Source organism: Panthera tigris, chromosome B2 (assembly GCF_018350195.1).
Source record: "Panthera tigris isolate Pti1 chromosome B2, P.tigris_Pti1_mat1.1, whole genome shotgun sequence".
Taxonomy (NCBI): domain Eukaryota; kingdom Metazoa; phylum Chordata; class Mammalia; order Carnivora; family Felidae; genus Panthera; species Panthera tigris.
Genome location: NC_056664.1, coordinates 142,809,291 through 142,835,975, shown reverse-complemented (window position 1 = coordinate 142,835,975; position 26,685 = coordinate 142,809,291). Strand labels below are relative to the sequence as shown.

The 26,685-nt window shown below is 54.1% G+C and overlaps 1 protein-coding gene across 5 annotated transcripts; it reads right to left on the bottom strand.

Moving 5' to 3' along the window:
* Window positions 1-7,089: 7,089 nt before the first annotated feature.
* Window positions 7,090-25,730, bottom strand: PNLDC1 (PARN like ribonuclease domain containing exonuclease 1). 5 transcript variants are annotated; one of them, XM_042987457.1, is made up of 19 exons: window positions 25,632-25,730; window positions 25,161-25,218; window positions 24,788-24,879; window positions 23,123-23,162; window positions 22,468-22,591; window positions 21,986-22,074; window positions 20,456-20,556; window positions 19,248-19,324; window positions 18,944-19,087; window positions 18,386-18,458; window positions 16,679-16,764; window positions 15,250-15,305; window positions 11,417-11,481; window positions 10,915-10,968; window positions 10,673-10,715; window positions 9,105-9,204; window positions 8,662-8,837; window positions 8,414-8,512; window positions 7,090-7,342 (listed from the first exon to the last, which is right to left on the bottom strand). In XM_042987457.1, the coding sequence occupies exons 1-19, from the start codon at window positions 25,705-25,707 to the stop codon at window positions 7,279-7,281; spliced, it is 1,617 nt and encodes a 538-aa protein (XP_042843391.1). In that variant the 5' UTR covers window positions 25,708-25,730; the 3' UTR covers window positions 7,090-7,278. The 5 variants fall into 5 exon arrangements, with proteins under 5 accessions (XP_042843391.1, XP_042843396.1, XP_042843392.1 ...); XM_042987462.1 differs by having other exon boundaries at window positions 9,138-9,204; XM_042987458.1 differs by having other exon boundaries at window positions 18,386-18,455.
* Between the last annotated feature and the right edge of the window lie 955 nt (window positions 25,731-26,685).

Here is a 26,685-nt window from a genome sequence, read left to right as displayed (position 1 = left end):
CAACAGGGAGACAGCCCCGCATGTGCCAGACTTTTCCTGCTACTGTGGTGAGTTCCCCTTCCGCACTGGGCGGAACAGGAGTTTGCAGCAAGGGATTCGGTGGAGGTGTAGACATATAGGAGACTCACACCCGAGCCTGCGTATGCCTGGATTAACAACCGGTGAGGCACCCAGGGAAAGCCCCGTGGAGGCCCTCGGACCGGCTGCCAGACCACAGCTCGTGGAGTTGGTGCGTGGGACTGTGGAGGCAGGGGCTCCCACCACAGCTGGAAGCGTGCATCTTCGGTTTTGTGGACCCGAGCTTCGCAGGTCCCGGGACCCTCTTGGATTCGGTCCTCAGACAGAAGTGACTAAGACTCACATAAAAAGCACTCTGAATGACATTTCATGGTACTTGAAATCTGTCTGCTGCCAGCTCCAGCGCTTTCCCACCCGACCACCTTGATCAGACGCGATTATTTTGCCCACTGAGCTTTGTGCCATAGAAGGTCCTGAACCCCTGTCTGGAGGGAGAGGAGGACTCCCCCACGGAGTGTGCGAGCTTCCACCTGCCAGATGGTAAAGCCTCTTGCGCTCCACCCAGAACATCCCAAGAACAGGGACCCCCTTCCAGAAGCATCAGTCATGAGCATCCTCAAGCATCCTGCCTGTAGGTCCGGGCAGGGCTCGCTTCCAGCCAGCCTCCCAAGGCTTTTCCTATCCTTGCCAAACTCAACACTGACGTTGAAATCAAGGAAGTGATCTGTCTCCAAGTGAGGTTTACTCTTATCGCTAAAGGGCTGAGCATTAACCCAGGTGTGATCTCCCGATAAGTTAGTGTACTTCATGTACTAATATGCACATTATAAAATGAAACTTTTGTTTTAATGTTTATTTACTTTTGAGAGAGAGACAGACAGAGAGACAGAGTGTGAGCAGGGAGGGGCAGAGAGAGAGGGAGACACAGAATCCGAAACAGACTCCAGGCTCTGAGCTGTCAGCACAGAGCCCAATGCAGGCTCGAACCCATGAACTGTGAGATCGTGACCCGAGCCAAAGTCGAACACTTAACCAACTGAGCCACCCAGGTGCTCCAAAATGAAATTTTTAGGAGTAAGGAAAACAAACAAGTTTCTCATACTTTCTTTCCAAATGCCAGTGTAGGTCTCGGGTTTTAGCACAAGCTTGACCTACAGGTAAGTAAACGATCAATCCAGGAAGATTTTAAGGGATACTGAAAGAGCCCCACCTGGCCTGTAACTTAACAGCCAAGTGTCTCGGATTCCTTTAGAAATACCTTCGGATGTGACTGCAGGGTGACTCCATGGTGGCATTTAACCAAGGAGTGCGGAAATACTAGAACTTCCTTGTCCGGTGATCTTCCCTGGGTTCACCAGGGGATCCTCACAGAGCCCGGAAAGGAGCTCTTTCCAAGCTGAGCTTTGGCCCCAGGCCCCAGGGCTGAGCTCCGCGGCAAGAAAGTCCTCCTTAGGGCCTCGACCACTCTGTGGGGATTCAGACACGGTCCCCTTCCTCCAAGGGATGCAGCGGGCACGGCGCGGGGAGGAAAGCACTGCCTGGACTCCAGGCCCCCCACCCTTTCCTGCTGGCACGCAGTCTCCAGGGGGTGGGACGAAGTGACCGGCAGCCGTTCCCCTGGGTGCCAGCGGAGAAGCCAAGATGATGCCGAGGTCGGATGTGCCCAGAGCAGGGGCGTCTGCTGCTCGGTCTAGTCCCTCGGGGCACTGGCATCTGAGCAACCCAGACCACAGCCTCTCCTGGAGGAACTTCCCTCGCCCACGTGGCAACAGCCCCTTGGTTTTCTCCCCCTAGAACCCTCTCTTAAAACCAAAGCATTCCTTGGACAATACACTAACCACATCAGAGCCGGCCGGGAGGCTCCCGGGTGGAGACGCATGACAACTAGTGAAGGGGCCCAGCTGTGCGGCGGGGGGGAGATCTGGTGGCAGAACCCGACCAGCCTGGCCCTCTGCCTGCCCCAGGGGCCTTGGGAGAGACGCACCTTCTTCTGCCTCCCCTGAGCACCTCTTCCCTCGTCACCCATAAATGACAGACACTATCGCGATGAAAACAGCGTCTTCTGCTCACAGGCACCAAAGACCCCGCATTCACAGGGTGACCCTGCACCTCCACCTGCTCAGGCCACAGACACGCAACCCCTTGCTCTCAGACCCGGCGCTCAGGGAGTCACAGGGGCTCTGCTGTCAAAAGGCACCTGGCTGCCCACTGCTGCGATGCCGGCTCCGAGCCCCGCGTGATCCCAACAGCCTCCTAACCGGTTGCCCTCAGCCGCACAAGGCCTGAGCCCATCCCTTTAAAACCTAAACTGGAATTAAAATACAAGCCTAGGGCCACTTGGGTGGCTCCCTCGGTTAAGCGTCCAACTTCAGCTCAGGTCATGACCTCACTGTTGGTTTGTGGGTTTGAGCCCTGCATCGGGCTCTGTGCTGATGGCTCAGAGCCTGGAGCTGCTTCAGATTCTGTGTCTCCCTCTCTCTCTGCCCCTCCCACGCTCGCACTCTCAAAAACAAATAAACGTTAAAAAAATAAAAATATAGATAAAACCTAAACTGGAATTAAAATACAAACCTAGCGGTGCCTGGGTGGCTCCATCAGTTAAGTGTCCGACTCTTGACTTCGGCTCAGGTTATGATCTTGCAGTTCATGGGTCCGAGCCCCTGCATTGGGTTCTGTGCTGATGGTGTGGAACCCTCTTGGGATTCTGCCTCTCCTTCTCTCTGCCCCTCACCCGCCTGTGCGCACTGTCTAAATAAACTTAAAACCAAAACTTAAAAAATAAAAAAATAAAACCCAAGCCAGTCATGTCCCACCCCCACTCCGAATCCTCCCCTGGTTTCAGTCCTCTGATAAAAGCATCAACGGGGCCTGGCCAGATGCTCGCTTCCCTGCCGCCCAGCCCTCTGCTCCCACCACACCCACCTGGGCAGCCAGCACTCCCCTGCCCCAGGGCCTTTGCAGCCCTGCCTGGAGACCTCTCCGCAGGCATCCTAGGCTTATTCTCCCGCCAGGTCTCTGCTCACACAGTACCTCCATGAGCCCCCTGGACACTCTAACATCACAAACTACCCCGTTCTTTCGTTTTCTCCATTGCTGGCTCTGAGTTACCCTTGACGTGCCCTTTCAGCACCACCTTTCTGTGCTCTCGTAACCCCTCCCCCACCCCGCCCTGGGACAGTGCCCCATGCCCAGCAAGTCTCTGTGGTGCTTAGCGAGTCTTCGTGGATGAAAGAATATGCACTCTAAGACTCGTACGGTGTGCACACATAAATGTTTTAAAGAGCAAGTCCAAAATGATATTAAGGTAGGGAGAGAATGAGTGCCTGCTTTTTCTTCTGTTCTCTGCAACATGTTTAAATTTTTTTTTAACGTTTATTCATTTTTTGATGGTGAGAGACTGAGCACGAGCAGGGGAGGGGCAGAGAGAGAGGGAGACACAGAATCCGAAGCAGGCTCCAGGCTCTGAGCTGTCAGCACAGAGCCCGACGCGGGGCTCAAACTCACAGACTGCGAGATCATGACCTGAGCTGAAGTCAGACGCTCAACCAACTGAGCCACCCAGGCGCCTCCGCACCCCCCCCCTTTTTTTTTTTTTTTTTTTTTAATGTACAGGGCACCATGAGTTTGAGCCCCGCATTGGGCTCTGTGCTGACAGCTCGGAGCCTGGAGCCTGCTTCAGATTCTGTGCCTCCCTCTCTCTCTGCCCCTCCCCTGCTCGTGCTCTGTCTCTCAAAAATAAATGTAAAAAATAAAATTTTTTTTTTAATTAACCTAAAAATCAAAAAAGCAGGCCGAGCCCAGCTCCCCCTGTGCTCTTTCCCAAACATTAGGACCATGTATTTCTCTCTAGGAAAAGGGGTGAAGGCAAATGATAAGAGCTCAGGCGGCGGGGTTGGGGTGCATGAAAGCCTGTGTGTGCGAGCTGCCCAGGGCGGACCCCCAGCTGACACTGTGTAGGCACCGTGGTGTTCCAGAGACCCAGTGACGGTGCAGGGCCACCAGCAGAGGCTGTGGGTCACTGCCCGCAAGTTCTGCATCCACCAAAGCCTGCTTCGGCCTCTGCTTCTTCGTCGCAAGGTGGGGACACTAACACTTACCTGGTAGGGCTGTGGGTCCTTAGTAACTGCTGCTGGAGAAGGTGGTGGGCAGGGTGAGGGCCCCAAAGACACCGCGTCCTCATCCCTTGTGCGGCAAAAGGGACTTAGCGTTTTAATTAGATTGCCCTGGATTTTCAGACAAGTTTACGGAAAAATTACACCAGATGCTTCTTCCTCAAAAAGTATTCCAAAGGGGATCACGAATGACACGAACTTTCACCTCTCAGGGAAAAGCTACTTGAAAGATATAAAGAGAAAGGCTAATTTTAAGCTGATCATTTCAAGAGGATTTCCAGTCATGATCTTTCTCATGTTAAAAATCTCATTGATTAAACTACAAAGAAGATTCAAACATTCTAAGAGCAAGGACTGGAATCAAGTCACTTCTATCTGATCAGGACCCCGAGGGTCGCAAGGACACCCCTCGGCCGGGGAGATGTGGGGTTCCCGGGCGTCCTTTTCCTCTTGCAGAGGCAGAACGTGTCAATTGTGTGAAATGATGAGACTCCCTATTTTTTTTTTTAAGTTTATTTGAGAAGAAGAGAGTGAGTGGGGGAAGGGCAGAGAGAGAGGGAGCGAGAATCCCAAGCAGGCTCCACAGTGTCAGCACAGAGCCTGACTCGGGGCTTGAACCCATGAACCAGATGGTGACCTGAGCCGAAGTCAGGAGTCAGACGCTTAATGGACTGAGCACCCAGGTGCCCGCAGACTCCGTTTTCAAGGTGCCTCCAGGAGCAGCACCAAAGAACTCAAACTCCACTGCGAGTAGCACGGAGGCTCCAGGCACAGGCAGCACGGGAGAGCCACACGCGGGCCTCGGACCGGAGCAGCCACCCGTGAGGGGGACAGGCCAGGAGCACGGCCACATGGCGCTCGGGGTTCTAACAGGCAGGATGAGCCCGAGCCCCGACGGCACCAGCCCGTCAGCAGAGATCCAGAAGCCAGAGGGGATGCCAGCTGAACGGAGTCTCAGGGGTGAAGGGGAGGAGCCAGGCAGAGGGAAGAGGAGGGTGCTGGACCCGACCTACAGGACAGGAGCAAGCGGGAAGGCCAGAGGCTCGGGGATGCTCGTGCGGAATCCAGGGAAGGCTGTGCAGGGGAGGCGGTGGAGAGGGAGACTTTCTGCAGGGTGGGGAGGGGGGGGCGCCAGTCTCTGCTGAAGGGAAAGGAGCCTGAAAGGGGAAGGAGGGCCAGAGCCCCAGGGAGAGGCAGGTGGGGGCAGGGGGAAGAGTAAGGCATCCGGTTTACATTTTGCTTTGGATTTTTCATTTAATGATGGGAGAGAGAACTACAGGAGAAGCTTGGCTATCAAGACCTACACAAAGAGGAGGAAAAAGCAGGGTGAGGCAGCAAAAGCACCCCCCACCCCGGGCATCCCAGGGCTCTCCCTGCTCTCAGCACTTCTGAGCAGCACGCAGATCAAGAACCCCACGAGGGGGGCGCCTGGGGCGGGGGGGGGGCTCAGTCAGTTAAGCCTCCGACTTCGGCTCAGGTCATGATCTCACGGTTTGAGATTCAAGCCCCATGTAGGGCTCTTGCTGGCGGCATGGATTCTCTCCCTCTCTCTGCCCCTCCCCCACTGGCTCTCTTCCTCTCAAAATAAATAAACTTGAAAGAGAAAACAAACGAACCCCAGGAGAATCAGGAGCTAGAACCCAAGCAGAGTCACGGACTTGGAGCAACTCGGCCGCCTCCACGCCGCCCCCACCCCTCTCCCCCACCCGCCGCCCCAGCAGGGACAGCAGACAGTGCCCTCAGCACCAAGAGATGCCCCACCGAAGGTGTGAGAAGCAGGGGAGGGGTAAAGACCCGTGAACAGCTAAGAGGTAAAGTCCTGACAGGCCGCTTTCACTCCCGAACCACAGAAAACAGCTCACAGTGCTCGGACCGCACTCCGACCCCGGAAAGCCAAAACGGTCACTCCGCTCACCGACCTAAGCTTGTTCTCACTCTCGTGTTGAGCACTGAACGCGGAGCCCATCTAAATTAGACTGGGCCCCGAAAGCCCACGTGAGAAAAGGGAGCTCTCCTCAGTGTATACAAAGTGACATCCGATTGGGGAAGGGGGGGCGTCCCACTAGGATGCTGTGTGGACAAAGGGGTAAAACTTCCCTCCCGCCACCTGAGAGTTCGGTGTCCTTGGCCTGACCATGAGCTGCCCCGAATCTCGAGGGACAGCACCCCATCTGGCGCTCACGTCCCTCAGGACAGGCAGCTCCCGACTGGGCGGCTGCCACCACTAACACTCCCGTTTTATGGGAGAAACAGCGGCACCCCCCTCCCCGCCCCCATTTAGGAAGGTTCTGCTGAATCATAAGTGAAGTTTCAAGATTGCACAAACAGCCAAGTTCTGCTCCCGATGGAGAACAGCTACTCATAAAGCTGAGAACAGTGTGGGCATGGCGGGTGTGGAGCACCACAGAGGAAGCAAAATAACCCGAGTCTCCCTGGCCCCTCAGGGGACACAGCTGTGGGATGGAGAAGTTTTGTTTTTTGTTTAATTTTTCTTTTTTGAGAACAAGTGAGCGAGCAAGCCAGAGAGGGTCAGAGAGACTGGGAGGGAGAGAGAATCCCAAGTAGGCTCTGTACCAGCAATGTGGAGCCCGACTCGGGGCTCGAACTCACGAACTGTGAGCTCACGACCTGAGCCAAAACCAAGAGCTGGACGCTTAACCGACCGGGCCACCCAGGTGCCCCTGGGTAATTCTTGTTTCTGAAGTGAATGTTCAACATTATAAACCATAAAATGTTATCAAAACATCACAGATGCACATGGACACTTAGGCCATTTCCCAGATTTAAATCCCAACCAGCCTATTGGCCAAGAATTTCTCTCCCAGAAATAACGTGGCCCTTTGTTCACCTGGCGTCCAATGCTAGTTGTCTGCACATGAGACCCTCTGGAACATTAGCTTAAGTTCCCAGAGGTGGGAACTTCTCCCATTTACAAAAAGAAAAGTCTGGGCCACGAAAGTTCCACTTCTAAGGATTTCTTTATCGTTGATAATAGTTACACAATTTCACATTTGAAACAAAGTTCCTCATAAGGACCGCACACATCGGTCTGCAGAGAAAGGTACGATTTACACAAAAGCCACAGGAGCCCCATGTGGACGGCTGTCCCGGAGAGGCATGGAGATGGGACAGAGGCTGCAGGCCACGCTCAGGGGTCAGGTCTCCCGAGGACGAGAGCGAGGAGGGCCCAGGTGGCCACCACGCCACAGACCCTGCAAGACAGAGCACGGGTCAGCGGTGCCGGCCGGCCGGACGGACGGCCGCGTGTGCGCTGGCAGGTGTGAAAGCCCAGACACGCAGGCCCCCCGCTCCGTTGACCCAGACCGTCCTGTCTTCCCCTCACTTCCCCAGCGCGAGCTTCCGCCGTGAGCGCAGAAGGGCTCCGAGACCCACCCGGACGACCGGTCGTCCTCCTAGCGGTTTACATCAGAGGTTGGCAGGCAGGAAAACATCACCAAGGGGCCAAACGTCTTGAAGCATGCCGTTTTCTACACATACGGCTCCCAACCGGCAAGCTGAAACCCTTACGACGCAACTCCACCTTTCAGTTACGCGGGCCAAAAAACCCCGATTCAAACTCGACCCCGCTCCGGTCTGCCCGGGACCCCCTTGGGCGCCCCCCTCTGCTGCCATGCAGTGCAAGCCCCAAAAGCCAACGGCACGCCCGCCTGGCTCCCCGACTTCCTCCCTGGCCCTCCATGTCCTCTGCAGTCTGCGTCCCACCTCTGCTGAAAACCTCCTCTGCTGAAAACCTCTGACCACCCGCGGCTTCGCCCACGGCCCTCACCCGCAGCCCTCCACCCCGTCCGGCCCACGTACCTGTGTCCCTTCTCTCCTCGTGGCCCGCTGCCTGGACACGGTCCTCCCCTGCGCTCTGCCTGGCTCGCTCCCTCACCTCCCTGGAGACTTTAATGGGGTCCCACCTTCTCCTTTAACCGTCCGCCCCTCTCTGGCCCTCCACTCCCACCTCCTGACGGGCTCTTCTTTTTAACAGACGCTTGTCACCTGATCCGTCGCGCAATTCACTTGTCACCTCCCACTGGAGTGTGAGTTCCACGAGGGCAAGATTGCGCTTTGTTCACTGACGAAGGCCTGGAACCTAGGCCAGCACCCAACACAGCGGACGTTTACCAGAGCCCTGTCCGGTCTCACTGACTAACGTTCAGGCCACCATACTCGCCAAGGACCCCTTGACCACACGCTAGCCAGCGAACCGTGCCCCACTTAGCCCCAGCTGGCGCCGCGGGCCAGTCCAGAGGGCAGCCTCGGCCCTGGTCACTTACTGCAACAAGCAGTTGATGTCGGGGGAGTGTCTCCAGTACCGATAGAGGGAGATCTGCAGGGTGGGGTGGCCCCGGTACTCCCTCAGGATGCTCCGAGCGCTGCCAAAAGAGGGTCTCAGGTCAGGCGTGCAAGTATCAGCCCTGCGTCTCTGAGCAGGCCGCAGGAGGCCACAAGGAGACAGGGCGGGCTGCGGGGCGGGAGGGCGGGCTGCGGGGCGGGAGGGCGGGCTGCGAACCCAGGCACCTACTCCTTGAACTTATTGGTCAAGAGCAGGAACTGGCTCCGCGACAGTCGCCGGACATCGAACTTGCAGAGATTCTGAAACTCACGGTACACTTGCTGCTCGCTGACCCCAGGCCACCTCCGGACGCTGAGGAGGAGGATGGGAGGTCGGATACTGGGGTAATCTGGACCAGAAAAGTTCTAGAAGACAGGGAGAAGAAAGGAGGAGATTCTCTGCCATTCCTACTGGCAACCTACCCCAGGGTTTGAAGACCCTGAGAGAGGCTAGGAAGGGCTCTGTCTGGGCTGGGAGGGGAAGGAAGGAATGAGCGCGTCCACGCGGGTTTGGGCAGGAAGACACAGAACAAGCCTAGCAGGGCGGGAGCGCCCCCTTCTGAGAGACCCCCGAACCAGACTGCTCCCCGCACGCGGCTGAGTAGGGGAAGGAGCGAAACAAAAGCTACTCACGATCTTAGGGACCCCGGCTCGGATAAGATTCACCTGGTTCACATAGGGAGCCAGCACATCGAGGTACAGAGGGAAGGACAGCTCAGGCAGGGAGCCAGCTCTACGGGGACAGAGAAAAGCCCGGAGCACTCAGGCGTACCAGCAGTTACACACAGGTCCTCGGCCACAGCTGAGGGTCCGGGGACAACAGGGGAAAGCCCTTCCTCCCTCCAAGTCCACGTGCTTCCCCCAACCGGCCAATCTCACAGAGCTCTCTCCAGGCCCAGGCCAAAGCAGAACTTGCACTTTGGTAAAGATCCCTTGACAAACATTAGCAATGGGCTCAGAGAATTCGTGAGAGGCCGCTGTCCCCAGGTCCACTTTATCATCCCTTGATGGGACCATCACCCTTGATTCCAAAAGGCCGTCCCTCACCCCTCGACCCACCACGCCCTGCCTCTGTCCAGACACCACCAGACCCCTGAGCACAGGTCTGTGAGAAGACACAGGCCTGTGAGAAGACACAGGCCTTGGAGCCAGGCAGGCCCAGCAGCCATAGAACTTCTCTAAATCTAGGAGGGCTTTTAGGTCAAGAGGACTCAATCAAACAGAAGGATGTAAGGCACCCAGGTGCCACCTCCGGACGCTAAGGAGGAGGATGGGAGGTCGGACACTGGGGTCATCTGGACCGGAAAAGTTCTAGAAGACAGGGAGAAGAACGGAGGAGATTTTCTGCCATTCGGGCTGTTAGCTGCCTTCACCGTCTGGCACGTGGGTACCTCCCGGGGAGCACGGAGATGCGGTCAGAGCTCAGGGAGGAGCAAGAGGGGGGAATTCCTATTTAAGTTATAAGCCTCACATCAATAGGTCACAGAGGATTGCTATGCATAACGTCCATTACCAAAACAGACAAAAAGGCAGTACCACGGTTAACAGATTCGTCCAAAGTTATTAGCTTTCACTAGTCCGCAAAGGTTTCCAAGTCGGCCTCAAGGACCCTGTGTTTCAATTCTGATGAGCTCCTCACCTGGCCCAAATCCTACACAACAAACACGGACACCCAGCTGGCGCTACAGAATGTGTATTTCATGTGTGGTGTCACCGCCTATGAGCGGATGCTGGAAGCATCGAGGATGACGTCGCCACGCATTCCAATTTGGGGTTTTAGAAACGCTTTCCTATATGCCCGATTCCAAGTCCCTCCCCTTCTCCCCGGCCTGACTGCGGGGACCCCCAGGAGGGGTCCCTTATGGGCCTGGACACTCAGCCCTCCTACCTCACTGTGACACAGTGATGAGGAACAGGCAGGTAACAAAGCAAGCTTACACCCCGGGAGGCACGGAGGCGGGGGTCAGGAGCCACAGCTGGCCTTACCGCCTCGGCCTCCCGGCACGTGAGTTTTCCCAGTGGGAACACACGGGCCAGGACCAGCAGGGAAGGCCACCCTGAGGAGGAAGTCTGCTTCCCCGGGCAGGGACTGCGTGTACATAGCGCCCCACACGCTCCCTTTGGGAGAGCCGCAGGAGCCGGGCGCCTTAGCTCACACCCAGCGAGCCCCGTTCCCGTAACAGGATGGAAGGAACACTCACCCATGTACTCTCCACAGGAGCAAATGTGCCACTTTCAGAAGAACTGGGGACAAAACGCTAGAGATATAACAGGCATCCAGCCTCGACCAGCTCCCCTTATCAAAACATGCAAAGCCACGCTTTATTTCTGTGACGTGCAACCCACCTAGAAATGAACGGAGAGCCTCGGGATTGGGGAGGGGGGATCATCCCCAATAAAGCGTGAGCCTCCCCCCACCAAGTGTAACGACGGCAACTCTCACCTGAGCCACAGAGGAAAGCATCATACGCAGCCTCGTGGGGGTACTTGGTCTCAGCTGAAGCCGTGTTCCAGAAGCGGGAGAGAATCGGGCAGCCGTCAGAACACGGCCTGGACAAGGAGCCTCCTCTCCGCCCAGCTCCACACCCGTGCTGGCCGCACACGCACCACCACCAACCATCGCTCCTCCAGAGAGGGGTGTGCCCTTCTTCCCACCCGCACCCACCTTCACCCCGGGTCCCCCACGACAGCAGGAAGCCGAGGCAGAAAGCTGCCCAGCAGGCTAGTCACGTGTCAAAGGGGAGCAGACGCCCCCCAGGAGGTCGTGAAGCCTTCCAGAAGGACTCCTTTTCAGGGTAGGGGGGTCACGTGGAGCATAGACAGGAAAATGATGGAGCACCCACGTAACCCTCCCACACACACCTGCCCATGGGGAGACCAGGCCATAGCGCCGCCACCCCAATACTCAGCGGCCTAGGGGGTGGCCCCAGCTCACGGGAACATACCGTATTTTTCGCACTTGCTTGCGTGAATAATCACTGGCCCGGAACTTTTGGTAGGATTCAAGTCACTAGTACAGAAGAAAAACAGCGTAAAGCATAGTCACAGAGGGGGCCCTGGGTGGCTCAGTTGGTTAAGCGTCCAACTTCGACTGAGCGTCCACAGCTCGTGGGTTTGAGCCCCGCGTCGGGCTCTGTGCCGACAGCTTAGAGCCTGCTTCAGATTGTGTCTCTCTCTCTCAAAAATACACGTTAAAAAATAAATTAAAAAAAGAAAAAGCAGTCACTGAAAATAAGCCCTTCTTGGGATCTCCTCACCGTCTTATGCTAATATAACTAAAAGTGTCCCCGGGACTGGGGTGCCGTTTTGAAAGAAACAAAAAGGCACAGGTCCAGGAACAGGCGGATGAGGTCTCAGTAAGCAGGCAGCAGCACAGGTGAAGACGGTGACAGAGGCTGCTGCTGGGTCACTAGAGTACTGGCCACACGCTTAGCCTGAGTGAGGAACCTGGATAAAGTTGACACTGGCTCTGCCCAGGGAGCACGCACCTGGTGACCCAAAGGACACATACAGAGCTGGCCCCGCAGCGCCCGAGGCACTAACAGTGCACTGGAGGGTACGGAGGCCGTGGGCAGGAGGGACGGAAGGCTTCCTGAAGGAGGAAGCACTCCAGGAGTCCTGAACCACAGGAACTCGCTTGGCTGAAGCGATGGGGAGGCGTCTGGCATTTCGCGCACAATGAAGGCGCAAAGGCAGTGAGGGAAAGGGAGCAAGGCCTGACCTGTGGGGGGGGGGGGGGGGGGGGGCTGGAGCCCCCGAGGGAAAGGCAGGGGCCAGTGAAAGAGCTCAGCTGTTGGCAGCGGGGGCAGGGGGAGGTGCTTGAGGAGCATCAGAAAGGCAGAGGAGAAACACAGGCCAGTCAAGTTCACATTTTAAAAGATCACTTGAGAGGCACGTGGGTGGCTCAGTTGGTTGAGTGTCCAACTCTGGCTCAGGCCATGATCTTGTGGTTTGTGGGTTCGAGCCCCACGTCGGGCTCTGTGCTGACAGCTCAGAGCCCGGAGCCTCCTTCGGATTCTGTGTCTCCCTCTCTCTGTCTGCCCGCCCCCCGCCCCCCAGCCTCATGCTGTGTCTGTCAAAAACAAATAAACATTAAAAAAAAATTTTTTTTAAAGATCACTTGAGCAGCAGTGGGAAACGAGGTAGGACAGGCCATGAGGCACCCATGGGGCTACCACCATCCCTGGAATGAAAAATACTCGGGGACACCTGGATGGCTCAGTTAAGCAGCTGACTTCAGCTCAGGTCATGATCTCACAGTTTGTGAGTTCAACCCTGCATTGGGCTCTGTGCTGACAGCTCAGAGCCTGGAGCCTGCTTCAGATTCTGCGTCTCCCTCTCTCTCTGCCCCTCTTCCGCTTGTGCTCTGTCTCTGTCTCTCAAAAATAAACGTTAAGGGGCGCCTGGGTGGCTCAGTCGGTTAGACGTCCGACTTCGGCCCAGGTCACGATCTCACGGTCCGTGAGTTCGAGCCCCGCGTCGGGCTCTGGGCTGATGGCTCAGAGCCTGGAGCCTGCTTCCGATTCTGTGTCTCCCTCTCTCTCTGCCCCTCCCCCGTTCATGCTCTGTCTCTCTCTGTCTCAAAAATAAATAAACGTTAAAAAAAAAAAAAAAAAAAAAAAAAAAAAAAATAAACGTTAAAAAAAATTTTTAAAAAGGAAAATAAAGATTGGGGCAGTGATCCCGGGGATGCAGAGAAGGACAGACTTGACTACAGACATTCAGGGCGGAAGACAGGCAGAACTCGCCTGACCAGCAGATGTGGCTGGCTTGGTGCCCCCACTCAACGAGAAGACCTTCCCTCCATTTCCCACCACAGCTTCTGAGAACTGGGTCTGTGCCCAGTGTCTCGGAACACTGGTTTCCTCATCTGTTCAATGAGAGTGGCTGCTCGGTTTAGGACCATCAGCAGCATGGCCACTGGCGAACATGTCACAGCCGCGGGCCCAGCTCAAGGCACAGGTCTCGGTCCTTTCTCACCAATGAGCACAGTAAGTCCCACGGCGGCCTGTGCGTCACCTGGAGTCATTTTCTAGGGCCACAGGCCGTGAAACTCAGGCCCAGAGAGATTAAGTAGTTTTCTCAAGGTTGCTCGCAAGCCACTGGGTGGCAAAGCTGGGGTTCAAACCCGAGAGGTCTAGATTCAGAGCCCGTCAGTGACGGACAAAACTCTGGCACGCACACCAGCCCTGAGCACGGCACCAGGTGCCAGAAGGACGTAGAGGAAGCTGCTCCAGCACAGAAGTGGGTCTGGGGGGCAGAGAACAACGCCAGGTTAGACGTGCTTGCGGCCACGTGGGGTAGGAACATCAGGCAGGCAGGCGGCTCGCCAGGGGGGTCCTGGAGGTCTGAACGGCAGTCACGGCGGTGGTAGCTGAAGCTAGTGGGGTGGATTCGGTCACCCAAGGACACAGCAGTGAGCAAGAAGGAGGCCGAGGAGCGACCCTGGGAGCGAGGGGAGGGGTGGAAGAACAAGAGCCCACGGGAGTGAATTAAAAACGAAAACCCTCCACAACTCCACGAGAGGCTACCATCAACGGTGCAGGAAGAGAGGGGCCCGGGGTGCCAGGAACGCACCCGTGAGTCAGCCCATCGGCCGAGACCACGGAGGAGTTTGCACTGGGCAAGCTCACAAGAGCAAGTTCTGTGAAGGAAGAAAACCCGGCCTCGGCGGGCCGAGGCGAAGCAGAGGCCCCTGAAGGTAAGTCGCAAAGATACGAACAAAGACCATGTTGCGAGAAGAGAGTCAAGTGGGGAGCTGTCATTTCTGGGTCGGGCTGATGACGAGGGAAAGGAGAGGGCCAGGAGGAGGGCCCCGAGAGGGAGGCCATCCAACCAGCGGAGGGACAACGGGACTAGAGGCTGGGCAGGTGGGCGGAGGGCAGCCCTTCCCTGCCTGGACCCTGCACACAGTAGGCGCTCACATGTGCTGACTAGCAGGAGATACTGCCACAAAGAGGACAACGCTGCAGAGGTCTGGAGGGGAGGGGACCCTTCCTGCATTTGGGCCCCATTTCTTCCGGGAAATGGGGCCCAGGAGGGCCATCGGAGAAAGGCGACATGAGGCATGAGGACCCAGAGGAGACCGTCACATGCTGAGCCGCAGGGCACCCCTGCGGGCTGTCACAGAACAATCACCAACAGAGGCGTCCTTCCAGAACGGTCCCACCTCCAGCTGCCATCGCTCAGGTTTGCTGCTCCCCCCCCCCCACCTCCCCCCAGGACGGAAAGGCACAGCACCCCCACCCTGGTGCCTTCCAGGCATCCGTGTCCCCACCAGCAGGCCCCCAGACCACAGCGGATCAGGGCTGTGAGGGGAAGTGGGAGCCACCGCTCCTGCAGGAAGGTCCGGGGCCATTCACTCAAGTGTTCAGAGCGTGCCCACCCGCACCACGGCAGGCCGGGGACAAACATCAGGGCACTGAAGGAAAGAAGCCTGCTGTGCTAGAGCTTTTCACTCCAATCAGAAAGACATCAAAAGAAGTTAAACCCTGGCCACGAGAGACCACCATATACTTCAGTGGCTGTAGGTATTTTACCTGCTTCCTGCCCCTCTAGATAGGGTTTATCAACCTCAGCACAGGAGTGTCAGGGGCTGGAGAATTCTTTGCCATTGGGGGCTGTCCTGCGCATCCTGTCTACTCGCCAGACACGACAGCCCTCCCCACCCCCCAACAACCAAAAGGGTGTGTCCTGGGGAGTAAAATCCCCCAACGCCCCATCAAGAACCCCCTGCTCTACAAGCAGCTCCCTCCCCCCCAAAAAACAGCCTCCTTACCTGTTTAGGACTTCATAAACTTCTGAGAGATTCGAAACCCTTGGGAAATTCAGTTCCTAGAATTATGGAACAAATCAGAATAAAACTTGTGCTTTTGTTATCTGCTTGGGGATTACCAATGGCCACTGAAGGATCCTGGAAAATAATTCCTATGAACTCCTCTTTCTATTCAAAGATCAGGGTCTTTATCCCTTGATTAGGGCCCTAGCAGCATCATTGGGTTTTCTAGAAGGTACCCAATAACCTAGGCTAGAAAAACTGCAATAACTGCTACTACCTTCCTGCAAAGGCACGTGTCTAAGGGGTTCTGTAAACATATGCCTCCAAGGCACCAGACCACGGCCAAGGACACACATGTGGACACCAGGTGCTCCAAGAACCAGAGAGCCTTGGGCAATGCCAGGTCACCCCGAGCTCCTCTCCGCTTGTGTGGCAAGAACACGTGGGTTCCCTCCGGTCAGCCCACACCCTTCCTGCTTCACCCTTGGACTCTGTCACATGGATATGCACAGCATCACAGACCCGCGGAAGAGCTGGAAACTGGGGAGGGACAAATGATAAACACGGCTCTAAGCAAAGGGGTACCAAGTAACCCAATGCTTTTGTAGCTCCCTTACTGAATAGTTAGGTGACCAGCTTCGGGCTTTAAAATGCTGATCTGATTCCCCTCTCTCTGTTCCTCAGTTTAAGTTCTAAGAAGCATTCAAGCCAGTTGGGTGCCTCCCTTCTCCATGTGCAATTCATACCCTAACTGTGCAAGAGAAGTCACCTGGGAGCTTTAGAAACACCACTGCACCCCCAGCCCTCTAAACCATAGGAAGCTGGTGGTGGGGTCCAGATGGCAGGATTTAGCTTCCCAGGTGATGGTATCGTGCCCAGGGTTGAAACCCATGACCTTAAGGCTCAGCAGAGATCGTTAAGAGCCCTCAGAGCCTCCCCCACCCTGTTGAGCAGGCCGCAGATACTTACCACGCATGTATCAAGCTCTAGAACAAACTGCTCTGTGTGGTGCTTTAGATCGGACAAGCTACACACAACTCAGTCAAAACATGGGAACTTGGATGAGGGAAGGAAAAAACTTACAAGCTAAGATGATAACCCGACGTGAAAATACAAAGGAAGTTGTTACTGGTTGTAAAAAAGGAGAGAAGGATTTGAGGAACAATTTTTAAAAAAGAGACGGAGTGAGGGCACATGGGTGGCTCAGTCAGTTAAGTGTCCGACTTCAGCTCAGGTCACGATTCAAGCCCCATGTCGGGCTCTCTGCTGAGAGCTGTTTGGTGCTCAGTGCTGTCAGTGCTGAGCCTATTTGGGATTCTCTCTCTCTCTCCCTCCCTCTCTCTGTTCCTCCCCTGCTTGCACTCTCAGGAGCTCAGGCTCTCGGTAAACAAACTTTAACAAACTGGGACAAAGCAATCCCGTTCCTTACCTTCCAGATGTCCTTTGTCACATTCTTGGTGTCAATGAGAACAGGAAATAGGCTGTGGATATTCAGCTTAAATTGATCATAGCTTTCTGAAGCAAAACACCAGATAGAAGGGAGTTTGTAAATAAAAATGGGAAGGAAGATTCTCCAACCTAGCTTGTCACCAATGCTAATCCACAAACAAGGCAAGCAAAACAGAACAAGATGGGAATTAAAAACATCCTTTCTTCTGGTCATTAAGGATTTTAAATCTCAAACCAACCTGCCATCACCTTCTGTGGTGGTGAAAGCCAGATGGTTTTCCATTAAACTCAGGATACGGTCTATTGTCATCACTAGTTAACGTAGTTGTAGTGTGAGCCAATGCACACAGGGAGGAAGAAGTGCTATTGAAAAGCGGGTATGAAATGGTCTGTAAGGGACTGTTTAGAGGAAATCCAAGAAAAAAAAAATCAACTAAAAATTTTAAGTGCCCGATTTAAAAAAAAAAAAAGCTATTAAGCTATTAATTGGTATATTTATCAAAGGACCACCTGTATGGAGTTTAAAGAGATTTATGGCAAAACAAACCAAAGCAAACCCCACTCTCCTCTGCCCGCTCCCCAGGCGAGCGCTTTCCATGTTCTTTCTCTGGGTGTTTGCTCCCAGATCTGCAAAGGCGCTGTGCTGCGGGTTTCCCCAGTTTTACGCATCCACCTGTCCACCGCCCGCTGGGTGAGAGGACAGCCCGTCTCATCCCTGGCTCTGCCCCCTGCTCCCCTCTCTGCCCCCAACTCCCCCTCATGTCCCTAACACCCCTCCCCACCCTTCCTGCTCTCACAGGGGCCAGGCCGTGGTCCCCAACCTCTCCTTTCTTACCCAGCTTTTGTCCTCCCAGCAGTTTTCTTTTGTTGTCTTAGTTTTTCTGGCCAGTGCGCATTAATTTTACCCCTACTTCTCCCTCGATTCTCTCCATATGCTCAAACTGAGGGGTTTTGTCATTTCCGGGGAAGTCTTAAAACCCTCCCACCCTTTTAATCTAGACAACGTACACTATTTCATTTAATCCCCCAATAGTAGGATATCGCCACTATTCTCACCCCCTTCTTACAGGCAAGGAAACTGAGAAAGCACCTTGCCAGAGCTAACACACGTGAGGAGGGTTGCAGGAGGACAGAAGCAGGGCTCTCGAGTCCAAGCCTTGAACGGCTGCATGACACTATCGCACATGCAATGAGGGCACCAGTCAGGCAAAGTGTGGCACAGCCATAAGGCAAGGCCACACAGCCATTGAAATGACATTAGGTTAAGGGCATAAATGCTTTGGGTGGGGGGGGGGGGGAGCCAAACGCAAAATCAAACTCGTAGCGCAATCGAATATTGTGCTAAATCCCGGGGGGGGGGGGGAATCCAAGTGTTAGGATTGTAGCGGAGACGGAAGGTAGCTTCCTCTCTCCTCGCATTTCTGATCCCACAAGGTCTCAGGCAATGGTACACAACAGCTGCCATCAAGGCGGGGACGGGATCAAGCCGAATGGAAGTCTTTCTGCCGGAAAGTCACCTGGCTTGCACTGGGGGAAAATGGGAACAGGCACAGATCCGCCAGACCCCCGGAAACCCGCGGGTCCCGGGGAGGGGTACGTGGAGGGGCTACCCTGGGGCAGGACTGGGGCCCAAACCCCGTCTGGACGTGAAGGGAAGACCGGGAGGGGGTGGCGGGCACGCCCGTACCTGGAAGCGGCCGGAAGAACTTCTCGTGCAGATGCAGTAGGTCTGTCATCATGTTGTGGCCCACCAAGGGCTGCTTGGAGGGATGGACAGGCGGCAGAAAGGAGGGTTAAAACCAGACATCCCGGGTCCACACTCTCCCGCAGGGGGTGGGGGCAGCTTCAGAACCCTGAGATCCCACCACACGGTATCCCCCCTTACCACCCCCTCCCATGACAAGTGGCCCCTATGTGTAGATGCCAGAAAGAGGACGAGCAGGGCTTGGAGGGATGTGGGGCAGGGTCCACGCTGGGGGCTAAACTGAAGCAATTCCCCCCAAGCAGTTCCAGGTCAGCTAGTCATGACGTGGGGGACGGGAACCTTAGTGTTTTATGCAGACCCTCTGTCCCCGCTTAACCCGTCGCAATTTGGGGAAAGAAGGCTAGATCCAGAAAGCCGGTTATCAACAAGAACGGACCGCTTCTATCTCAAGGCATCTCATTTTTGTTGGCAGCGCAGCGTATTACCATGGTCAGAAATACGAAAGACGGCTGGAGGCCAAGAAGAGAGATTTTTCCCTACCTTCTGGGCTTTCACCAGCATCTGGAAAAACACAGAAAAACCCCTCGCAGAGAGAAGAATCTTCTCCTTCCAACAGCTCTCTCGATCGCAGGAGGTGTTCTCAAGGTACCAGCGATGCTGTTTGCTCACTTTTTTCACTATTATCTGAGACAAAAGTAGAGACAAGTCCTCTGAATCCCAGGTTCCTGGGAACGTAGCCATAATCTCACAGAAGGAGAGCGGGGGAAGACGAGAGAGAGCCTTTCTCAGAGGCCGAGGGAGAAACAGAGCCCCTGAGGCTGCCCACCCCCAGGCGGGAACTCACCCCCTGGTCTCTCAGGACCGTCCAGATGTTGGGGAGGGCCTGCCTCAGCACCAGCTGGATCTCAAAGGCCTGGAAGCCTGCGGCAAGGAGACACACGGCTCGCATGGAACCCCCACAGATGGCGGTTCACCTTCCCCTCGAGAGGAGGAAGGGAGTAGAGAGCTACATGGAACAAACGGAGCGCTTCGGTGTGCCGCGGCCCGGAAGCCCACGGGACGGGACGACACGGCATCCGCATCCGTCCTCGAAGCTGATCTCAGGGCCGCTCTGAGGACCCCAAAGGGTCTCCGTGTGGGGGTCACAGCTATTGACGGCCACCACGTTAGCACACTACGCCGAATGTCACAAAGTTCTCTTTCAAAATGATAAACACAGAGGCCCTTGGGTGGCTTAGTCTGTCGACTGACTTCGGCTCAGGTCACGATCTCGTGGTTCGCGTCGGGCTCTGTGCTGACGGCGCGGAGTCTGCTTTGGGTTCTGTCTCCCTCTCTCTGCCCCTCCCCTGCTCTCGCTCTCTCAAAAATAAGTATTTTTGGGGGCGCCTGGGTGGCGCAGTCGGTTAAGCGTCCGACTTCAGCCAGGTCACGATCTCGCGGTCCGTGAGTTCGAGCCCCGCGTCGGGCTCTGGGCTGATGGCTCGGAGCCTGGAGCCTGCTTCCGATTCTGTGTCTCCCTCTCTCTCTGCCCCTCCCCCGTTCATGCTCTGTCTCTCTCTGTCCCAAAAATAAATAAAATAAAAAACGTTGAAAAAAAATTAAAAAAAAAAATGTTTGTTTTTTTTTTTTTTTTAATTAAAAAAACCAAACAGGTATGGGGTGCCTGGGTGGCTCAGTCGGTTGAGAGTTCAACTTCGGCTCAGGTCATGATCTTGTGGTTTGTGAGTTTGAGCCCTGCGTCGGACTCTGTGCTGACAGCTCAGAGCCTGGATGCTGCTTCAGATTCTGTGTCTCCTCTCTCTGCCCCTCCCCTGCTTGTGCTGTCTCTCAAAAATAAGCAAATGTAAAAACAAAACAAAACCAAACAAAACAGATCAAAATGCCTCCAGCTTCTGAGTTGAGGTCGGAGCTTGATCTAACCCCAAGGACAACGTGCCTGCTGAGCTGACGCCCAGGATCCACAAAGACAGAGGGGGTACATTTCCCCCGACCCCCACACCTGCCAGTGACCGGCCCCAACACTCCCAGGCTCGGGAAGAGCCTCCTGCCTACCAGCAATACCAGGGAGAGTCATCCAGTCGCCCTCCTCCGCCAGGTCCAGCCACCGTGTCACCTCATCAATCACCACCTTGATCTGGTCTTTATCCAGAGAACTGAAAGCGGGCACACAGAAATGGGAGGTTGGAGAAAACCACGGGAACCACAGAACCTCAAGACAGTGTGAACGTGACCAGGGGTTGAGGGTGCCAGCTTTAACACGGTGATCCGGGCAACAGAATGGACCCCAAAGGGACTATTTTCTGAGCCTTCTCTGCAAGAGAAAGCCAGACGCTTGGCCTATGCTCTCCCATACATTCGCAGGGGCACGCCCCATCCTTTCTGCCTCACTGGGACGCATGCAGGAAGAGGCCTTGGGATCGAGCCAACGCTGAGCACTACAGTCAGGCCCGTCTGCTTAATTCGGCCTTTGGGGCAATAAAGCACCATCTGGTGACATAAGGAAAAGACAGGAACTTTGGTAAGCACATCTTCTCCCATGTTAGGGACACAAGAACATGATGTTATTTTGAGATGAGGAAAGACTCTTCTCCAACATTTGAAAATAACAGAAGGTTAAAAATTCAAATAGTTTTCCTCTTACAAAAAGAGACATTTTTATTGAAGATCCATGAATGAGGATTTCAGGGGGGGGGAAGAAAAAAGCCCAAAACTTCTGGGGGTGCCTGGCTGGCTCAGTCAGTGGAACATGCAACTCTTGATCTTGAGGTTGTGGTTTCGAGGTCCAGCTTGGGTATAGGGCTTAACAAAAACAAACAAAACCCCCCACCTCCAATAGTATGTAGTTATCTGGACCTAATAATCAGCCAGAACATTCCAGAGCTAAAACTGGTCTAATTTAAGCCCCCTCCCGATAAAGGCAAGACTCTAAAGCTCAAGTTGCTGAAGTGACTGGTTGAGCTCCATACAACTGACTGCAGGGCCTGTCTGGGGCCCAGGTGACCACGCGATGCTGTCACTGCATCACTCCTGGCCCAGCTCTACGGCATTACGGGGTTTCCAGTAGGACAACTGGCCCTGGGGCCAAAGAAGAGAGGCAGAGACCCCGCCCTCGGGAGCGCTCAGATTCAAGAACACGGGGCAGTAGGTCCAGGCCGAGGCCTATGACCAGCATGGTCAAGGTTACCCGGGATTTACCCCTGAAACCTCCCCAGGATCACACTGAAAGCCAGCACAACGCATCACAGGGAGTCCCGCAGAGCCCCTCCCCGCTGTGGCACCGGAATGGAGTTCCTGCTTCTCCACTGAAGTACTGAGTCAAGAGTCGGTTCTTCCCCACTTCCCTTCACTTTTGAACATAAAAATCATACTTGATGCAGCAAGAGGGCTCTCATCGCAGCGGAAGGAACGGAACCACCGTCACTCTGAGCTGTCGTGTTTGGCTGATTGCATACTGCCGAAGCCACCCCGGTTAAAGGTGACACCGCGAGGTCACTGTGCTCTCGAGCCAGCACACCTACCCACAGGAAACGCGGAAAAACACCAGAAACAAACCCACGAAGCACCTGGAGAAACAGGCTTTACCTGCGAACTTTCCAGTTCCCAGTCAGGATGTTGTGTTTGATTTTCTTCTCCTGTTCTTCATTCATATATGGGATCCCGTTTTTGAGAAACTAGACAGGATGAGAACAAGCAGACTAGTGGAGGCATCCTCTGTGCAGCAGATGAAAAAGAAGCCCTCCTTGTCCAGTCTCACGTGCACAGGAAATGAGACACAGCCCAGCTGGACCAAAGAACCTTTAAAACCTTCCTATCTCTGGGGTGCCTGGGTGGCTCAGTCGGTTAAGCATCTGACTCTTGATTTCGGCTCAGGTCATGATCTCATGGTTCACAGGGTCGAGCCCTGTGTCAGGCTCTGTGCTAACAGTGTGGACCCTGCTTGGGATTTTCTCTCTCCCTCTCTCTCTGTCCCTCTCCCACTTGTGCTATTATAAATAAATAAAGCTTTAAAAAAACAAAAACAAAAACAAAAAAAAACCTTCCCCTTCCCCGCTCTGCTGCCATACCTTGTTGTAGTCAAAGCCATACTGATTCAGAAACTGGACACTGGAAGCCTGGAAAGAGAACTCCGAATCCAAAACCCCAAACGTCGTGGGGAAGAGAAAGAAGTTACACGAATGGGCTACATACCTATAAAAAAATAAACGTTAAGAAAAAAAAAAAAAAGCCAAAGACATTTTTTTCAGTTCTAGTCCACAGGGCAGGGTTCTAAGCGAATTACTTCTTTCGCTTGAGAAGCACCTAAACGTTGGCCGCTTCTAGTACTGCTAACTGCCCTGGGGCCAAAGGAAAAAGGCAGAGATCCTGCCCTCGGGGAAGGGTCCACCCCCATCCTGAGTCCACCGTTCAGCACGCTTTCTGCCTGCTGGTGTCCAGGAGTCACATCACCCTCATTAGACCTACCCTGAAGGCTCACAGAAACAGGGAGAGGGGCACCGACGTGCCAGGAAAGACCCCCGGAAAAGATGCTGCCCTAAGAGAGACCTGAAGCAGCCAGAACCTGCAGGGGACAGGAGGCCGGAAGGGCACAGAAGGGGAGGAGAACCTGGAACATCCAGGGCCAAAGTGGTTCAGAGCCTGGGGCAGAAGATGGAGGGGAGAGCAGGTGGAGAAGATTAGTGGGCAAGAGCCAGGTGTTTTGCAAAAGGTCTTTATACATACTTGTTTGACTCTCCTTCAATACTGGAAAACACAGACAATCCTACAAGAAGAACAGAGGGAGTGAATACCCAAGCAAAGCTATCAAAAGTTAGCTGCAGAAAGGAAACATTGCAAACGGTACTTTGCACCTAAAGATACTTTGTATGCCTTAGAATAAGATAATCTCTTAAAAAAAAAAAATTAGAAACAGGAGAGCTCTCAAACTGTAATTCACACTGAAATTACTAAACTATAATTGTGAATGGTTCTTCAAATACAGAAAACTGACATTTTTCTAGTTTTAAAACTAACCGGAGGAAATGCTAAAGAAAACAGATTTATACAGTGAAGGACTTTAAAATGTCTGCATGGCTAAGAAGACCCTATGGTGAAGTGAAGAAGACTTCAAAGTAGGGGAAGACAACAGAAACATATCTACATGCTGTTTCATATACTTTTCAAAGAGGTCTTACCGTTAAGAAAAAAACTGCAACAGAAAAATAGCAAAGGACAAGGAGAGAGAACACACACACATGCTCAGCATAGAAAAAGCAAGGGTAAAATCTGTTTCAAGATCTTTTTTTGTAAATAAAACTTTATTGAAACATACCATGCTCATTTACATATTATCTTTGGCTAACTTCCAGCAACAGAAAGGTAGCTGTAACAGAGACCATATGAACGATCTGCAAAACCTGAAAAATGTATCGCCTACCCCTTTACAAAAAAGGTTAACCCAGCATTTAAAATGTAGATCAGGGGTGCCTGGGTGGCTCAGTCGGTTGAGCACCCGACTTCAGCTCAGGTCATGATCTCGCAGTTCGTGAGTTTGAGCCCCGCATCGGGCTCTGTGCTGACAGCTCGGAGCCTGGAGCCTGGAGCCTGTTTCGGATTCTGTGTCTCCCTCTCTCTCTCTGCCCCTTCCCCGTTCATGCTCTGTGTCTCTCAAAAATGAATAAACATTAAAAAAAAATTTTTTTAATGTAGATCAGAACAATTAGATTTTTCCTCTACCAGGTGGGCAAAAAAGTGAAGACTGATCTTACCCAGCACGAGTGAGGAAACCAGGCACGTTCAGTGCTTTAGAAGTCAGTGTAAATTCTGTGGATGGCTGGTAGGAGAGGGATCGTTTGGCCCCCCCAAGTTCATACTTTCAAGCACATACTAACTCCACAACCACTGCTGGTAGTATACCAAACACATCCATAAACACCAGGACAGTTAACACAACTTGTTTGATTATACACAAAAGGTAAAAAGGCATCATAAGGAGACTGAGTCAATCCGTACATTCACAGCTAGAACACTACGTGACTGTTAAAAAATGAACGGGAATCTGTTTATGCTGATATAGAAAGATGTCTAAGCCCCATTAGTGAAAAAGTCTGCAGAGCGAGACGCTTTATAACAGGATCTTGTTCTTGCAGGTTTTAAGCAAAAACCACACGCATTTTTTCTTGAGAGAGGATACAGATTCTTTAATGTTGATTTACTTAGGCATGGGAACAGTGCAGCTAATTCAGTTTCTGCTTGTTCCCAAATGTCGGGCCCCACAGGCACAACACGGCCAAAATTGAAGCCAGCATCTCTGAAAGGAGTCAAAGCTGTTTTACCAGCAGGAAACCCAAAGGCGATACAAACCCCTCCTTCAGTAAGTGGTAGCAAACAGCTGAAGAAGAAACTCACCAATCTGACAGATTGTAAATTGCTGAACACTCTGACGGGTCTTTAGATACCACTCCGAGGGCAGGTCGAACAGGCTGTGGAAAAACAGACATCTCCATCCCACAGGGAAGGAAATGGTGTGAAGGCACCCCAGACTCCACTTTGGACCAGCCTCTCTCAACCACAAGCAGCATTTTTCCTTGTTACAACTATTACGTACTCCCAGTGCTCAGTGGACAAAGACCACCCCCCCACACACAAAGTGCTGTCCTGCCCCGCCCCCGTGCCAACAAGGTGTCTGCAGAGAAAGAATGTGCAAGTGGCCAGAACACCAGTCGGAAGGGCAACAGGTGAGCCCCTCCCTAGCTCAGCTGTAAGGCAGCTTTGGCTTTACCTGATCTGCTGGGGCCGGGACTGGTTAGAACGAAGGCCCGTGAACTCTATGTCCAGACCTACGGGGGAGGCAAAAAACAAAAAAAGACAAGAGTCCGCAGACGCAGGCCATTGCCACGGCTCTTCATGTTGTAAGTGTTGCAGGTGAGCGAGCGTACTCGGCTCAGGAGGCCAGGTGGGGTCAAGAAGACAGGAGAAAGACAAAGGACAAGCCAGGCCACTCATCCCATCCGCTCGGCTCCACCCGGCCCACAGTGGGGCCAAGGCGTAATCGCTGCCTAACGTCCCACCGCCCAGGCCCCAGAAGGAATGTCCCCGTCCGTCGGAAGGGCCCTCTCTGCGCCTCCCGCGGCCTGCCGAGCGTCCCGGCTGGGCCTCACCTCCCTGCCCCTGTCCCGCCCGCGCCACACCCTGTGCAGGCTCCCGCGGGCCAGAGGGATGCGGCGACAGGGCCCGTAATCCCCGCCCTTACCCACGAAGTCCGCGCCCAGGACGAGCTCCTGCAGCAGAGGGAGGCTCTGCTCGAACTCGTCGGCGCCCACGTCCATGGCCACGCAGCTCCGCCGAGGGCGCCCGGTGCGGCCACGTGCAGCCACGCGCTTCCGCCGCGCCGGCCGCCTTAAAGGGCTCGCACGGGAAGCGGGCGGCCCGGGAGCGTGCGATCGGCCGCGTGCCGCCACCTGCCCGCCCACAGGTGTCCGCCCTTACACCTCGGCCGCGGGCGGGGCTCGCTTAGACCCCGCCTTCCAGCCAAAGCCCCTTTCCCCTTGCTCCGCGCCGCAATCTCTGCAGCGACTTTAAGGTGCGGTTTACCGAGACCTAGGGTATTAGGACGGGTGGTGGGAGAAAATGTTGCCTGAAGAAGGGTGAAAACGGGCCGGTAGACAGCACCTGGAGGAACTGCGGTACGTAGGTCAGGACGGCAGCTGTGGCAGGGTGGAGGGACCACCTCTCGTCCGCTTTGAGATCAGCACTTGTTCCCACTTCGCCCGTATTGAGCTGCCCCGTCCCCTCCCCCAACACCCCTTCTTTTTCTTCACTTTGTCTGCATCATCCTTCTATCAAACTCTCCGCAGAAAGCCTCAATAATTGCCTATCGAACTGCAGAGATGATCTGGGATAATCCTTGCGGAGGTAAAAAAAAACATCCACCTGTTCCTTGCTGGGGGGTGGGGGGGGGGGGAACCCACGTACAGTGTCACTTCCAGGTGAACTCTATTTTTGTCTGTCAATTTCCGAAGCCACTAGTCCATCAGTCTTTACGTCTTCCCTTGAAGGCCTCTCAGAACCAATCATACTTTTAAAAAATGTTGGTGCATACTTAGCTTTTTTCAGGAACCTATCAAATATTCAGATTGGAAATAGTAATGTTATTTCACTTATGTATGTATAATTGGGATACACATTTAAAAACTGGGAGGAAATGCTCCAGAAGCTACCCTAACTGCTTACATGTTCTTCCTCTTCACATCTGTCTTAAATAACCGGAAGTAGTTAACCTCTTTTGATTTAATCCACTCCCGTGA